The sequence below is a fragment of the Mercenaria mercenaria genome, chromosome 6 (genome assembly GCF_021730395.1).
Source record: "Mercenaria mercenaria strain notata chromosome 6, MADL_Memer_1, whole genome shotgun sequence".
NCBI classification, from domain to species: domain Eukaryota; kingdom Metazoa; phylum Mollusca; class Bivalvia; order Venerida; family Veneridae; genus Mercenaria; species Mercenaria mercenaria.
The window spans coordinates 82,010,211-82,028,455 of record NC_069366.1 but is presented as its reverse complement, the minus strand read 5'-3'; the positions used below and the strand labels follow the sequence as shown (position 1 = coordinate 82,028,455).

Below are 18,245 nucleotides of genomic sequence, written 5' to 3'. Positions count from 1 at the left end.
ACCTTTCAATACAAACCATTTTTTTTCCCATTTCCAAAGGGCGGTTTTTACAGACAGGTTTTATCCCAAATGAAAAAAAAAAACAAAAACAGGGGAATTCTATACTATAATTCAACACTAATTTTGGATGTACTTTATAAGTATAATATTAAGTACAGACTTTACCATGCAAATGAGCTAATACTATACTAAAATTCTGTATCAAATAAGCACTGCTAATGCAACATCAATTGAATACTAGTACAGAATTTATGCAGATTTAATGATGCAAAATTAGTACAGATTTATTATTTTGGTAAATCCTTTACTATTATATTGTATATATGCACACACATAACGTTACAATTTTTCAAAACACGGTCCTATTGATATTTTATGAGTTTACGGTAAACTCTTTTATCAGTATTTTATTATACTTACATTTGGCAGCGTCTTTGCTTTGGCAGCGTCTTTCAGATATTGGAGTGTCCGGTAAATTGTTTTCTTGTCACAGTTAAGGTCATTGTATTCATCCACATACTCTTGCGTTAGAGTCAATAATTTACATACAGATTGGTTTGGTGTAACGTGCGGGTTGAGACAAGGTTGTGTTCTTTCGCCGCTTTTATTTAATCTGTAAATAAATGATCTTGCTACATATATAAAAGCTTTGAATGTTGGTGTAACTATAAATAATGAGAAAGTTTGCCTTCTCATGTATGCTGATGACATAGTTCTTATGGCAGAGTCAGTCAAGGATTTGCCTTGTTCAGCAAAGCTTTTGATATTGATGAAAATTTTATGTCACTCACTGATAATGATAAAATTAAGTTTATATTTTCCAACCATGATGTTATAAGGGTTAGTTCCAAAACCTGTTTTGGTATACTTAATAGAAGAATGTGTTTTCTTTGTAAATAATGTCCATTGTATTTTACTTTTAGTACATATGTACATTATTTTTATCATTTATGTAGAATATTACTGCTAATCTGTTCATTTCAGATCTGATCTGAGGTGATACTTAGTTTCTTAACACAATTTTTTCCCCTAGCGCATTAGTGCATAACTTCCTTGTCAGTGTCTTAGTTCTAGAATCCTTTTATGGCAGATTTTAGTCTTGATTAGCAGTTATAGTCTACATTTTATCATGTAGATATTAATACTCAGTCATATTGTTGTAATGTATAATATGATTGAGATTATGCAGTCTCTTGTAGTTCTCTGTAACTATATATTAAGTAAGGTGCCATTGATTTGTTAAACTGTTTTAATGTTTGATTTGATGATTATTACAACTCTTTTAAGATTGGACATACATGCATTTTATTGAATTGATTTCATGTATTATATGTAAGCATGTGATGGAATAGACAATAAACTTTGATAAACTACATTATTGAAATGTCTGATGTAATCTTAATTTTAATGATAATTGTTACGATAAGAAAAAAAATTAACCGTACGTTTCAATGTTGTTTACTTTTGTAGACATGGATCAATAGTATAGATGATTATCGACAAGCTTTATACTTCCTTCTCAAACTTTTAATTCTTCGAAAAGCAAATAGGAAGTCTATTTTCGTTTTTCTTTTTTTACGAAAGAGGATGTTTAATAGCGTTGTTATGGTATATATACCCACTTAATTTGTAAGTACTTATTTTTCTCTCTACATCGACTTAAAACAAACTCGTTAGCATATTATATTTTGATGAAAATAAAATTATAACAATCCATTTAAAAACTGTGTTTTATCAAAATGACATTTGCATAAATTTATTTTAATCTCTTTAGTGTATTGCAAACGTCAATGTTTTGAGTGACTTGTTGGTCGTTTGGACTTTGGATCTCTTCATTCTTTTTAGCACGTTTGTGTTTTTTATTTCTTCTTTTTTTTGTTTTTTAAATATCGAGTGGGTTGACCATTTTGGTTCAACTCAGGTCAGCTTTTTCTTCGAAGCTATAAAAACAGTAGTTTTGGTTCTTTGTACACTTATTAATCATCATAAGATAAGTAAGTAGGCCATTACCCATAATTCTAATTTATAATTTCTTCTAATTATGGCCCTTTTTGTAATAAGAAAATTGGCATTATCTTGGTAAGGTTCATTTTTTTTGCATGTTTTTGGAGAGATAGCTTCGAAACTACATCATTAGATGCATGAACAAAGATACATCACCCTCTCTCTCTTTCATCAAAGTTAAATTTGTCCGGATTATTGCTCTTATAACTCAGAAAATTGTTACTTTTTTGGATAAGATTTTTGTTGTATACCTCATAAGCGCTTTCGCTTTGATTTCTTCTTCTTTTTTATGCTTGCGGTCCTGGTGGTAATACTATGGAAGCCCTGGAGGGACATTTAACTTCCGTACTTCCTACTTTTAATTTCTGACTTCTGCACTTCTCACTTGCAAGTTCTCGACTTCTTACTTCGAACTTCCTGACTTCCGACTTCCACCTTTCCAACTTAGTAGTAGTAGTAGTAGTAGTAGTAGCAGTAGAAGTAGCAGCAGCAGCAGCAAGCAGAAGCAGCAGCAGTAGTAGCAGTAGTAGTAGTAGTATACTTAGTAGTAGTAGTAGTAGTAGTAGTAGTAGTAGTAGTAGTAGTTAGTACTTAGTAGTAGTAGTAGTAGTAGTAGTTAGTACTTAGTAGTAGTAGTAGTAGTTAGTACTTTAGTAGTAGTAGTAGTAGTTAGTACTAGTAGTAGTAGTAGTAGTTAGTACTTAGTAGTAGTAGTAGTAGTAGTTAGTAGATAGGAGCAGTAGTAGTTAGTAGTAGTAGTAGTAGGCCTTTTTTACAACAAACTCGGTATTTTTGTTACTTTTTACGAACCGCATAAAATACTCGGTGAGGAGTGTGGGCAGTTAATTGCCGCCTTGTATTTTCTTACGTCCGTTCATCCGTCCATGTCTGCAAATGAGTACTAGACAATAGATTATTGTAATTCCATTCATTCCTTAAATTCTCGTACGTGGCCAAAAGGACGATAGAGAGAACAAAAGGTAGCTACGTAATTACCCATTTGTTGAGACGTCTTTCAGTGCGTTCGTTCGTCCTTCCCGATAACTTTCCATTGAATTTAAAGTGAACTTGCATATGTTGTCAGGACATGAATGTACCGTGTCAGGCCAAGGAGTTATTGCCCTTTGATATATAACACGTTAACATAAGACTTGCTGGATAATGGCTCTTAAGGTTTCCAATAGATCTGCTCCAAAGAAAATGACTATATGAAGTGAACTTGAGCATTTTGTCAGGACACACATGCATTTTGTCCAGTTTTTGGATTTATTACCCTTAAAATTTTTATAGAACGCAAACCTCTAATATAAGAGTTGTCCGGGTAACTTCTAGTTAATTAAATTAAAACAAGTTTGATTACTGCAGCTATTATTACTGTAGTTCGTCAATAAAAAAAAATGTTTAAAATTATTTTCTTACAGAAAGCTTTCTATGACAGAAACGATGCCACCACGATACTAGCGATGTTTCGGTCTGACACCATCATACAACCCTTGTCAGTCAAAGAAGACAGTTCTGTTTTAGTGACTCTTGACATAGGAGATACGTATTCAGGATTTGCCTACACATATACGAAAGAATATCTAGAAGACGAATGGACAATTCATATGAACGACCCCTGGGTCAGGGAAAAGCATATGACCCACAAAACATGCACCACCTTACTGCTAGAACCCCACGGGGAAATGAAAGGGGCTAAATATGGATACGAGGCGGAGACAGACTTTGCTGGAAAGTTTCTGGACGGTTGCCACGCAGAGTATTTACTGTTCAGAAATGTAAAACAGGAATTTTACAAGGTAAATATATGAGCCGCGCCATGAGAAAACCAATATAATGGGTTTGCGACCAGTATGGATCCAGACCAGCCTGCGCGGATTGGTCAGGATCCATGCTGTTCGCTAACGGTTTCTCTAATTGCAATAGGCTTTGAAAGCGAACAGCATGGATCCTGACCAGACTGCGCGGATACGCAGGCTGGTCTGGATCCATGCTGGTCGCAAACCCATTATGTTGGTTTTTTCATGGCACGGCTCAATATAGATAGTCCATATTTTAGTAATCGATCTCTCTGAATATACAATTAAAGTACAAATTTCTTTAATCTAATAAAGAAAGTTTAACATTTACTTTGAAAGTATTATCACTGCAAACATTTAAATGAATTAAAAAGATGTATGATAGGTTTGATATGAAATTATTTAGTAAAGTAAACCTTAATGCGTTTTTACAAATGATACATTTATGAAAATTCTCACATTTTAAATAATAAATAATATTCAAAATGCAATGATATTGAAAAAAGGCTGTGATACCTTTTAATTCATTTTGCAACCAGGATGGTGTAAATTTTGACGCCATGATAACTGATGTCAACAGTGGTCAGGAAAAGCCCTTGTGCGACATTCTACTGGCGCTGCTTACATTCTTTAGAGAGAAAGCATTAGAGAGGGTACGGAAACGATTCGATGCCATCACAGAGAACGATATTTTCTGGGTATTAAGTGTACCGTCGGCATGGAAACAAGAAACAAGCCTTCTATATAGGGACTTGGCTATTGAGGTAATGCACTTTGTTAAGCTTTTTTATAACTAAATCTGGCACTCAATTTGGGCTTAAATGACATGTTTGGAATCTGAAACGACCATGTTTTATCACGGGTATAATTAGCGGGATTTCAAGTTGGAACGAAGTAATGAAAAAAGATGCCAGTCTGGCACCCTTGTTGGTGCGCGACCGTGTTTCCTGTAATACAAACCAGTTAAATGTTGTAACAAACGAGCTTCGATTAGCATGTTTGAAATAAACTAAACCCAAGCATGTATATAAAGGCAAAGCTTAAGAAGTGATAGTCCAAACGTGGTCTTCATGTGTACACGTTTTCGTGTAACTGAACATATAGTCGTTTACATGTAATGCAGGTTTAACTGTATTCGAATAATTAACTCGAGTACATGTATATACTTTATGAATATTGTAGGGTACAAATGTTTTACTCATATTAGTTAGAGGCAGTCTACCATTTTTATTTGCACTTAGCAATTTCTACAACTGGGTTTTCAAGTGCTTTTCAAAATAATGTGCTTTTCACTTTATTCAGCAACTGACTTTGAGAAGTTCGTATATGCATGCTAAGTTCTCAAGAAAAAAAGAAGAAATAATCTCAAGAATAAAATGCTTAATATATTTCAGTCAGGAATTCCTTTTAGACGACTGAGGTTGGTAACGGAGCCCGAGGCCTGTCTTGCTTATGTAATGCAATTCATCCGCATTAAAGTTTCGCCTGATGGGAGAGCGAAAATCTCTAACAAAATCTCCCATTTTGATGCACGGGTAATGCTGCTTGACTTGAGCGGTATGTACGAGGAAGTGTCCGGTTTAATTTAACCCTTACCCTGCAAATTTTCTATAATGAACATGTCCATCTTTCAATTTGGACAGTATCATTAACTGTTAAAAGGGGTGCTTACCAAAAAGATAGTGACTGAATGGCGAACAGTGCAGACCATGATCAGACTGCACGGATGTACAGGCTGATCTTGGTCTGCATTGGTCGCAAAGACTGAATCATTTGCCACCAGCAGGCTAAGTAAATATCTTTTTGTTTAGGATCATACACATCTGGAACAAACAGCAATTTTGTTTTTCTTTATGTACAGGACATACTTCCCGAGTTACGCTGTCGGAATTTTTAGCAGACTGCAGATATATGTCAAATTGTGCACACTTGCCAGAGGGTGTGTTCTCTTAGTAATACTGTACAGACTGATCAGCGTAGTATTTTTCATGCGTTTTTATGTCCATTCTTTCACTTCAGTTAGAAATTTATCTTTTGTATCTTCAAAACAGAAAACATTATATTCCAAATTCAGCAATTTACCTAATATGGAATATGTTCCATCAAATTTTCTAAATCAGAAGAGATATGCCCTCCAAACCTGCTCTGATGATAGCATCGTCTATTTTTTATAGCCAGGTACATTTTTACAGGTGACGCCGCGACGTTATCTGTTCACCGCGTCAGTGGCGACAAAACGTTCAAAATGGTGTTCCAAACTCGCAGTCATAAGAAAGGTAGCAGCCAAGTGAACGACCAGTTCTTGTTGTTTCTCTCCAACCTGATCGGTGAAGATATAATAAGAACTCTTAAGAAGGACTACATTGATGACTATATGGCCATGTGTGACGAATTTGAAATGAGAAAGCGGGAAATTAAACCAGGCACTTCCGGTACGGAACTTTTTTCTTTCAAGTTACCATATCAGATTGAGGAAACTTTCAAAGAACAGTATAAAACTGAATATGTTACAATAACTCAAAGAATAAAGGAGAAATCAGTTTACAGGGATCGCGTCCGGTACGACGGAAGTCGTCTGCACGTTGAAATCAGCGTTCTGAAAGACCTTTTTAACATAGTCCTGGATAAAATAGAAGTCTACATCCGGAACGTTCTGCAGATGGCTCCCTGTGCTCGAATTGCAAGTTTTATGCTGGTAGGTGGCTTCTCGGAGTCAAAACTAGTGCAAGCCGGGATCAAGAAGCGATTTCCGGAAATGGAAGTTATTATACCGGAAACGCCGGAACTTGCAGTGATGAAGGGTTCGGTTATGCTTGCAATGAACCACGAAATACGACCTCCGACTCCCGTGTCAGGTTCATACCAGAAAGAAAAGGAACAAACTATAATATCGTCAGTGTGTACAGTCCTATAACTCTCAAAAGAAAACAGGAAATTGACCATATAATTATGCTTACTTTATGTCATAAAATGAATTGTTGAAGGGACTAGAATTCAGATTATTGTAACTTTTTCACATGGAAAGTCTGTTGAGTATATGTAAACCGGAAATCAATGCTCTTTATTTTATATTTTATGAGTATGATTAAAAAGTTCGGCTGAATTCCTGTTAACAGTTTATAAATCTTTACTATGTTGCTAACGCTTTTCTCATTTTAGTATTCTACAATATTTTGTTGCATATATAATATGAAATAAGGCAAAGCCTCAAAGCGAGCTCAAAGAAATCGGATTAAGCTAAAAAATATATGCATCATTGTCACAAAGAAACTATTCACTACTCACAAGAATTCAGGAGAACCTATTCACTTGAAAAAGTCTACATTTAGTGTCACCATACCTATAACAGTGAATGTCATACGTTTTCAAAATTAATGGAAAGCTGGTGTCACGGTGACGTCATTATCGCGTTCCCTTTTCTTTCTGCTTTTCCATTTTCTGGCCAATTCTTGATCTTTTAAATTAAGATAATATTTTTTTTTTCAAACAACTTGAAATCATTCTTTCATTAGTGTTGAGTGATGAATAATTTTTAGCAATTGAATGAAGTTCTGTATTCACTCCGGAAAGAAGTACTTCCTGTGAGCACCTATCCGCAAGGGTGCGCTTTTTAAAAACTTCCGACGAAACTTTTCAAATCCATCACCAAGTGTGCAAGTATACTTGCATTACCGTAAAGCTCGATTCTCGAGCAGGCCCTTTGGGCCTGCTCTTCGAGCTCGCTGTAAATACTTCTTAGAAATCACTTGATCACCTTGTTTTTCTTTTTTTTTAATTTAATTACAATTACTATAAAACCCCAAATATTCTGTATAAATTTCGAAACAATAACATAAATCTAGAGGTGTGCCCCTTTAATATAACATTGATTTGGTAGCAAAGTCAAAAGTGACCTGAAATCCATCCTGACATATTGTATGACACGCATGCAGTTAGAACTATACGGGAAGCGAATGTTCAACGACTCTTAAAGTTTTCACTCAGTTTTATTAACGTTTCGGCCTTAACGAGCTAGGCTAAATTAGCCGGCCAAGCCTGTATCTGATTTCTGATCTCTCTGTCGTGGGGGCTTTGTCTCACTCTGTCCCTCTGGTCAGAACGCTCTGTGTCTGTACTAGTAGAGGATGAATTATGCGCCCTGTGTGGCTGCATTTGAACTATGTAAAGCGCCTTTGAACGTGAAATTGATTATGAAAAGGGCGCTATATAAATCTGGTATAATAATAATAAAAATAATGATAAAGGCCTTTATCAAAATGACATCCCGAGAAATTCTCTACATCATGGCGTCTTACAAAACAACAACTATTGAAATACAAATCCGGAACTGACGTAATTTTTAGCAGTTCCGGATTTGTATTTCAATTGTTGTTGTAGTGTAAGACGCCATGATGTAGAGAATTTCTCTGGATTTGTCATTTTGATAAAGGTCTTAAGGCCGAAACGTTAATAAAACTGAGTGAAAACTATAGAGTCTTTATACACTTACTCTTCAATCATATGATTTTAATTAAGCAGTTTTGTAATTTAATTTAGATTTAAAGTTCAACATATTTTAATGAAAGGCATTGCATCTTACCACTGTTTCTGGAATATCATAATTATGTGTAATATTTACAGTCAAAAGTTTAAGCATCGCTATGAATCATGCTCAGAGGCCTCAAGCATATCGCTATAAATCATGCTCAGAGGCCTCAAGCATATCGCTATAAATCATGCTCAGAGGCCTCAAGCATATCGCTATTAATCATGCTCAGAGGCCTCAAGCAGAGGCCTCAAGCATATCGCTATGAATCATGCTCAGAGGCCTCAAGCATATCGCTATAAATCATGTTCAGAGGCCTCAAGCATATCGCTATTAATCATGCTCAGAGGCCTCAAGCATATCGCTATGAATCATGCTCAGAGGCCTCAAGCATATCGCTATGAATCATGCTCAGAGACCTCAAGCATATCGCTATAAATCATGCTCAGAGGCCTCAAGCATATCGCTATAAATCATGCTCAGAGGCCTCAAGCATTTCTAAAATAATAAAGCTTACTTGGATGGACAGTGCCCGTTTACTTACGTGATATACCTATTACAGGCTGGCATATATTTACGTTTTGCCCTTTTTTGACTGTTCGTTTAGGCTTGTCTCTTACATCCATACTTTCCTATTTTGCTATTTTCTTTCGAGCAATTTTCATTAGGATGTATGATTTTAACACACCCATTTATATGTATTTGCATAAACACCTCGAGTTTCATACATGACCAAACTGAATATTTACCGTTATATAAAATTTATGATTACGGAAAGTAATTCAATTTAAATATACATGACGATACTTTCAAATGCAGGATTTGTCACCCTTATTCTAAAAGTGGTCTGCGTTTAGGATATAACACCTGAAGCTGTAGAATTTTGTACTTTTATACACTCCTCCTCTTGCGGTTTCGAGCAAACGTGTTTTAATATGAAGATATGTCCCTTTTCTTCTCAAAGCGTAGACAAGAGTTGAGAAACATCAAAACTGAAAAAAATAGATAAATCAAGAAAATACCAACTAATAATAAGATTGTCTGGTCGGCATCCCTTTACTTGTTCGCACCTAGCCTGGCTCCCTGGCTGCATGGTTATTTTCTTTATAAATACTGCAAACATTTTATTAGTAAATTTTAAGCTCTGAAATAGCATCTAAACCATACATCATGTTCAGAGCCAGGTGGATAAAAAATTTCATTATAGAAAAATCCTGCTGGAGTTACCTCCACTGTTATTGAAAACATATATGAGCCGTGCCATGAGAAAACCAACATAGTGGGTATGCGACCAGCATGGATCCAGACCAGCCTGCGCATCCGCGCAGTCTGGTCAGGCTCCATGCTGTTCGCTAACAGTTTCTCCAATTCCAATAGGCTTTAAAAGCGAACAGCATGGAGCCTGACCAGACTGCGCGGATGCGCAGGCTGGTCTGGATCCATGCTGGTCGCAAACCCACTATGTTGATTTTCTCATGGCACGGCTCATATATCCTTTCCACACCTGTAACGTACTAGTAATAAAACGTATTAACGTCTGATAGTCCTTTCACGCTTCCGTAGAATCAAGATTTTTTTACACGAAATTCATTTTGAAATTATTTTTGAAATTTGTAGGTCTGCTGCTCACAAAACGGAAATATCTTACATCCGAGGTATATACTACGGAAGAGCATTAGTGCCAGGTGCGTTTTATTTATTAACCAAAAAAAATCGAGATGGTAACTCGATATTTTGAGATATTTAATTCGAAGAAATATTCTAAGTTTGAAAACTTCCCGTTCACCTTCTATGACCTCTCCTCAAAATCTAGATCTATCCAGGTACCCAATCTTGGTCAGACTCATTACTACACGTTCATGTAGGGTGTGTCTATATTTCTTTGCCATATGGGCTTAAACTAGATCGGAAACCGTCCAAACATGGTTTAAATAGTGATATTTTTATGAGCAAACGCTTCCCGGTCATTTTAATCATATGGCCCTGTAGGGCTACCCGATGGATACACCAGGCACCTAATCTGGTCAGGACCTATACATGAACGTAAACTATTGTAGTTAGTAACTTCGGACAGTTCGAGATATGTAACTCGAAATTTCGGCTTAGTAACTCGAAATTTCGAGATACGTAACTAGAAATTTCGACTTATAGTAACTCGAAATTTCAAGATACGTAACTCAAAATTTCGAGTTAATAATTAACATGCACCTGGCACTAATGCTCTTCCGTAATATACTGACACTTACACACAACATCAAACAAGAAATATCTTTAAAAATGATGGTCGGCGAATTGTAATAAGGAAAGAAGTTTATGAATTTTTCATCTAACATTCATCTTTCATCTAACATTTTTCAAATTGCAAAACTAAACACCGCACTTTAACAATTTAAATGGTTCTCTTTTAATTTTTCGCAACGGTTTCGTAGGGTTGCAATTTTTTTCGTTTATCCTTAGACGAATAATTACAGCAGTAGTTTGATGAAGATTCATGAAGCGGTTCATGAGAAGAGGTCATTAAACGTGTTTATATTTTTAGCTAAATTGGTCCCTATCCCCATTTGTAACAAAATAGCAGGAGACCTTACGATATTGTTACACATCGAGTTTGATAAAAATCCATTACATTTTAGTGGTTAATGAGAAGAAAGACATATCTACTTTAAGCTATAGTGGTCCCTAATAGGGCTCAAGTTCCTATATAAATAAATTTGGAAGAGGACCTTATAATGATGCTCCAGACCAAGTATGACAAAGATCCACCAAGCTGTTCATGAGACGCTGTATAAAGGCATTTCTAGTTTTAGCTCTAGCAGCCCCTAAAAGGGGTCAAATGTCCCAGCTGAACAAAATTGGCTGCGGGCCTAATAAAGATGCTACAAATCAAGTTTGATTAGAATACATGAGAAAAAATCAATTAAAGGATTTTTTATTTATTATTTTTATTTATTTCTAAAATAGGCCAATTGATCCCGCTTTAACAAATAACATATTCGCTATTCATGAATCTTTCGACAATGACGTCACACTTATAAAAAAGTGAAGGTCAAGCAAAACATACAATTGTAATTATTTCAATATTTCTGTTTCATAAGCAAAAGTTTGACCGTAGTCATATCACATAGATAAACTGTATGCAGCGTACCTTCATTTCAGAGTAATGAGATTCAGTCATTATATAGCATATATATAATAAAACAGATTTCAACTGAGTTCAATATTTGCATACCATACTAAAGAAAAATATTCATATATGATAAATCAGTTAAATAATTTATAACAAATATATCAAAGCAAACAAGTACTCATTTTAATATGCAATCTGAATAAGTCACAAAAGCAAGAAACCTTTTCATATACAGACGACAATTGTAGCAAGGAAAATCTTTTAAAAAGCACTTCTCTACATAAAAGACTCTTATCACACCCTTATTCATGTGATACGCAGACCGTATTCAGCTCTTTCTTTAATTTGATATATGTTGGTATTTGAACAGGTTTTTATCATATTTATTAAACTTACTTATTATTTTGAGATATATCAATATTCTTGCTAAATATACTGAGCCAAAGTTAGCTTTACAACTGTGAACAGCGTCGTTTAGGATAAACGCTTTGTCTACATTTCACTCAGCGTAGCACAATCAACAGAGTGAAAGAAACTGACACTCTCGCCCAATCAAGCAGAGTGTAACATAAATCTTCCATTTTGATAAATTATCTATAATGCGTTATCAAGTAGTTTGATTTGCAAACTGAAGTCACGTGGCATAGGTAACGAAAACGAATTTAGACGGCGTCGCCGAAAAAGGACCATTTGAACGATTTGACGAAGTTCCACTGAAAATCTCCTATCTACCCATGCTCCGTTACGGACACCTATGAGATTTGTGTTTATTCCGAGTTCAAATATTTTTTCATAGATGAAAAGCTGACATATCGTGCTAAAACCCAGGTATTTTAAAATCGTTAGAAAATGCTGAAAATTGACTCCCCATTAGCAAAAAAAAAAAAAATAAAAAAAAAAAGAAGAGAAAGAAGTCCTCGCGCATACATTTAGACGGGGTGATCCCCGCACGTAACCCCTGACTATCGACCGGTGCAAATGCGACTTTCGTTTTGAAGTTTAGCCTGTCTACTTTCATTTTCTTTACTTCCGGAAATATCTGAAGGTCGAAGGACATCATTTTCTGTGTTGTCAAAAACATATCTACCTGTCGAGATTGCATGAAAATGTGCCCAATGTCCTAAGGATATATATTATTAGAAATATGACAGAACAAACATAGGGACGGCAGCCAGTCTAGTTCGCACCTAACGCTCTGTTTCTCATTTCGCTCTGTCCTTCAGATAAGGAAAACCCTGATAAAGAAGCTGGAAAACATGCATGCTTCGCGCGACCAAGAAGCATGGAAGACAGACATTATAATCCAGCTCTCGAGTTTTTTTTAACTGATATACAAAGGTCTGAGACCCAATTGCAACTACAGCGATATATATTTTACAAATATGGCGGTATGTGTATGTAGCACATACCTTCACCGAGGAACACTAATTAATTTAACTCATTGCCCAGCTTTCATATTATCGATGAAATTGTCTCCCTTGAAAATAGGCGCAGATTTTGCTACTACAGAGATATGTATAGGGAATGATTTTTCAGATGTAATAACTTTTTCATTTTTATGCCACATAATTTATCCACGTATGAGCACAAACTTTAATCTTTCATTATTATAATGCCTGATGTCCAACAATAGAAAACAGAAGGGAAAAGCCGGAGTCATCTTTCATAAATGACCATTTTTCAAATAGAAATTTTGTACTTTTATAATTAAAGTACAAAATTTATCCACGTATGTGCAAAAACTACAAAGTATGAAGATTTTAACGGTGCACGTATATATGTTTCTAAAAATTAAATTTCCAGCACCTAGGATATGGCAGGGCGTAAAGACACAGTTGGCATTGCATAGTTTAAGCGCGCGCCTAGGTTATGTAAATATTTACCAGGAAGAATAGACACCTGTTAATAGAATTCCAGTTTTTAGTTGCGGTATTACATATTCATATTGTTCGTATGATGCTTTAAATTGTATTATATATATATGCACATTGATGATACATTTCATTCATATTAAATGTGCGTTGGTGTGTAATATCTCAAACCTATAACGCTCAGTAATGTTTATGTGCACAAGTCTATTTTATAAATTCAACTATAGTAAATATGAGTATAAACTGTCTCATAGCAAATGATTAGTTTGATAATCAGTATTTTATACCAGAACCAAGGCTATAAAACTGAGTTTGTAGACCAGTCTGAAATCTCAAGCTTCTGGTTGGTTGATTTTGAGCGTGAACTTAAAAAGTGTACACAAAATGATTTTATATATGGTGAATTAGGTCGTGTCTCTTTTAGAACAGTTCATATGTATAATGTTATAAAATACTGGTTAAAAATACTACAACTTAGTCACAATAAGTATGTGTATATAACATATAACTTGTTAAAGGATGATCTTGAACAAAACAATGTACGTAATTGGTGTTCTTTAATTAAAGATTTACTGTGTTCTTTAGGTTTTGTTGATGCTTGGATATTTCAAGGTGTGGGCAATTCAGATCTGTTCTTGTGTTTAGTTAAACAACGACTAAGCGACCATTTTATTCAAAATTGGAATTCAAGACTAAATAATTCAAGTAGAGCTTTATTGTACAGACACATTTCGTCGTTTAGATTTCAACCGTATCTTAGTTGTTTTAATACTAATAAATTTTGCCAGTCAATTTCGCGTTTACGAGTTTCCTCTCATAGGTTACAGATTGAGGCAGGAAGATGGGTTAGACCAGTTAGTATTCCTGTAAATGATAGAAAATGTATTGTATGTCAAACACTTGAAGACGAGTATCACTTTGTATTAGAGTGTCAAATATTTAAGGACTTAAGAAAACAATTCATACCAAAAAGATACTGGCACAGACCGAATATGTTCAAATTCGTAGAACTTTTAAATTCAGAAAATCAAAATATAGTACGAAATTTAGGAAAATTCATACATAATGCATTTGAAATCAGAAAAACAATTTTGTAGGACATTACTTTTTCAAAACATTTTGCTTTCATCTTCATTATAAATATTTAGGAACGACTTTTGTTTTAAGCATCGATTGTGTGCAAAATTGGGAAAAAAAAAAACAAAAAAAAAAAAAAAACAACCTCTTACGCTTTCGGTTTTCGGTAAGAGCTACCAAAACAAAAACAAAATATATATATATAATAAAATAAATAAATAAATAAAAAAAACCCTGAATTTTGTACTATCTCGTCGGAATGAAACTCATTCAGTTATCCTTTGTCTTTTGTCTCCTTTCGTTTAAAGGTTAACTGTTTAGTTTTGTTCTGTTATTTTAGTCACATATCATCTTTGTTATTATATTATATGTGGTACATAATTATATGTATGTATATGTAAAATTGTGAGTGTAATTTTTTTCGTAATCTTTTAATTATATATTGATATGTGCCACATGTATATCTGTATAGATAGGTGTAATATGTGTTTGTTATTGTTTTCATGTATGTAAATGTATCTATTATATACCGATAACAATTTCTAAATTTTGCACTCCTTACACTGTCGGTATTTTGATAATGTCAGAAATATCTAAGAGTATCAGGTAAAACAAACACTTTTGGAGTAGTTACTGCCACAAGTCCCAAATTGTTTAACAATTTACAGTTTAGAGACAGATTTTTTTTTCTCATAGATATTTCTGACCTTCTCCGGAACAGAATTTTTTAAATTCCAATTGAAAAATTTCGCATAGTGTGATGTTCACCACTGTTTTGCTATATCTTGTATTATGAAAATTATATGTCATCATGGGTTTTTGTAGCCTATATGAAAGTAATAAAGTTATCTATCTATCTATCTATCTATCTTGAATTTGACACATGTCATGATTGATCTCAAACCCTTTCACTAAGGTGTACCAGTTGTAAAATGTAATGATAATTACCTGTGATATCGAAAATCCGTTCATTTTTACCGCATCAGCGCGTACAATTTAACCCTTACCATGCTAAATTTATATAATGGACTGGTCAATCTTCCAATTTGGGCAGTACCATTTATCATTTTAAGGGGTGTTTACTAAAAATTTACTGACTGAATAGCGAACAGTGCAGACCATGATCAGACTGCGGATGTGCAGGCTGATCTTGGTCTGCACTGGTCGCAAAGGCAGAATCACTTGCTGCCAGCAAGCTAAGGGTTAATTAGCCTTATCTAGGGCTACATTTTAGCTAGGGCTACATTTTAATAAAAGTGTTGTTTTTGTTTGCTTTGACCTTCCGACAACCTTGGAACGAGGTACTTTAAAGATTAACTTTCAACACATAAGGTACGTAAAACATTAAAACATTAAGAGATAAGTAGAAATAGTGTCATTTTTCTTCACGTTTCTATCCGCTTTTCTACATAATTGCAGATTTTATGAGGGTTTTTTTTTTTGGTTTTTTTTTGGTGCTCGATGTTGTCTAAAACTCTGAATCAGTGACTTTATTGAAACGAATTACCCTCGACATATATTTTTTACATGTTTGAACATTTAATCGATGAAAATCGTCTTTGATTTCTAACTCAGTTATCTTTAAAGTCATCTCTCACTACAACAGTAGCTATGAATTATAAACTATATTCTCCTGATACTAGTAAATATACTGGTAGAAATGGGCCAAATACAAATACAGTGTTAATTTTTGAGGACCTGCATGACAGTTTTTACCTGCAAGGTTTGTTATAATTTCATGCTGCTGCTTTGTTTTGGATTGTAGAAAAGAGATGAGACAATGCATTGGATATTACTTTTCTGTTATTATTTGAACCGCACCATGAGAAAACCAACATAGTGGCTTTTGCGACCAGCATGGATCCAGACTTTATATAATAGACTGGTCCATCGTCCAATTTTGGCAGTACCATTTATCATTTTAAGGGGTGTTTACTAAAAATTTACTGACTGAATAGCGAACAGTGCAGACCATGATCAGACTGCGGATGTGCAGGCTGATCTTGGTCTGCACTGGTCGCAAAGGCAGAATCACTTGCCGCAAGCAAGCTAAGGGTTAATTAGCCTTAGCTAGGGCTACATTTTAAAAAAGTGTTGTTTTTGTTTGCTTTGACCTTCCGACAACCTTGGAACGAGGTACTTTAAAGATTAACTTTCAACACACAAGGTTTGCTTTGAGATGTACGTAAAACATTAAAACATTAAGAGATAAGTAGAAATAGTGTCATTTTTCTTCATGTTTCTATCAGCTTATCTATATATTTGCAGATTTTATGAGGGGTTTTTTGTGGGCAGCGAAGCGTGACCACAGATTTACCATACCATAAATTTACAGTCAAAATGCTTATCCGAAACCGAAGAACAAGTAGTTCCATGTCCTCCATAAATTTTACGTAATTCAAGTCTGTTTACCTTTCAGAAAGCTTCTGAGATTCAACTTTATCAAAAATTGCAATGCTTATAAGTACAAATTTGCTGTAATCTATATTTTATAACAAAAACAACGCGTATGAAAATGAGCATGCTTGCTTTGATCACAATGACCTAAAGGTTAAAGGTCAGTAATTCAAATCCTTCTTTGTTTCATATAAAAAACGACAACTTCAGGTCGTCTTTACGTATCTTTAGAGAACATCACTTTTTCCTAAACCTATTTTTCATGAAAGTACTATCATAAATTAACGAAAAAATGAAAAGAAAATAGGGGGTCATGTAGTTCCTAGTGAAATGCCAGTCAGTTGTGGTCTGCTACCCTAAAAATGGCGCATATTTGCTCTCGTCCGCGCAATAAACACCTACTTCCGGTTTCGATCTGCAAAACTTGCCATGTGGGGTGTATGAACATGAAAACCGTCTCATTTCATGCAGAATGTATTCCAGTAGTGAAAAATGGTGATTATAGCACTCGTTCTACACGAATTTGCGCAAAAAAATGGGAAAATTAGGATCTATTTATTATGGACTTCTTTCGACACCACGGAAGCACATTTTCGACCGAATTACTGACCTTATTCCTATAAGAAATGTTTCTTGCCAAATTTCACACAATTTTCATCTCTGTTTTCAAGAACGATGTAATACCAAACATATTGCCAAGTTTCATTGTGAAATTTCGAGATTTTAGAGAAATATAGACATTTAATAGAAGCCACCCCCTACCAATTTACTGGGCTAAATTTTGGCCCTATGGTCCTTTTATTGTATATTTTGGTAAAAGTTTCACTCGTTTGCATTATTTTTCACTTGGATTCTGAAATATCATTCATTCCGTCATGAATAAGACCTAGAGGGATGCATTTTGTGCATTTTCTGACATTCTGGAGACCAAATATTGGCTTTTTAATCCCAGAAATCGCTGCTGAATAGGTGCATCTACACAAAATATGGTCAAAATTCAAAAAATTTCAAATTTCACTATTATTTCGCATTGGAAACACCCTTTTATATCGTATACAACCGATCTATGACTCTTAAGACTAATTGCGATGTGTTTCGAGAAAGTCTTATTTCAGCTCTTATAAGAAATGTTTCTTGTCAAATTTCACACAATTTTCATCTCTGTTTTCAAGAACGATGTAATACCAAACATATTGCCAAATTTCATTCTGAAATTTCGAGATTTTAGAGAAATATAGACATTTAATAGAAGCCACCCCCTACCAATTTACTGGGCTAAATTTTGGCCCTATGGTCCTTTTATTGTATATTTTGGTAAAACTGTCACAAACTGACATGCAGGCCTGATTTTATCTGTATTGTAAATGCAGGTATTGCATCATCTTTTTGTAAATTTTTGAGTTATTGAGATAAATGTCAGATTTCATGCATAAAATACCTCTAAT

At 34.6% G+C, this 18,245-nt stretch overlaps 1 protein-coding gene across 2 annotated transcripts; it reads left to right on the top strand.

Annotated features, from left to right (window-relative positions):
- Nucleotides 1-1,474: 1,474 nt before the first annotated feature.
- Nucleotides 1,475-6,906, top strand: LOC123548402 (heat shock 70 kDa protein 12A-like). Of its 2 annotated transcripts, none has more exons than XM_045335616.2 (5): nucleotides 1,475-1,629; nucleotides 3,426-3,803; nucleotides 4,343-4,567; nucleotides 5,198-5,360; nucleotides 5,996-6,906. In XM_045335616.2, the coding sequence occupies exons 2-5, from the start codon at nucleotides 3,468-3,470 to the stop codon at nucleotides 6,715-6,717; spliced, it is 1,446 nt and encodes a 481-aa protein (XP_045191551.2). In that variant the 5' UTR covers nucleotides 1,475-1,629; nucleotides 3,426-3,467; the 3' UTR covers nucleotides 6,718-6,906. The 2 variants fall into 2 exon arrangements, with proteins under 2 accessions (XP_045191551.2, XP_045191552.2); XM_045335617.2 differs by lacking the exon at nucleotides 1,475-1,629 and adding an exon at nucleotides 1,704-1,848.
- Nucleotides 6,907-18,245: the final 11,339 nt, after the last annotated feature.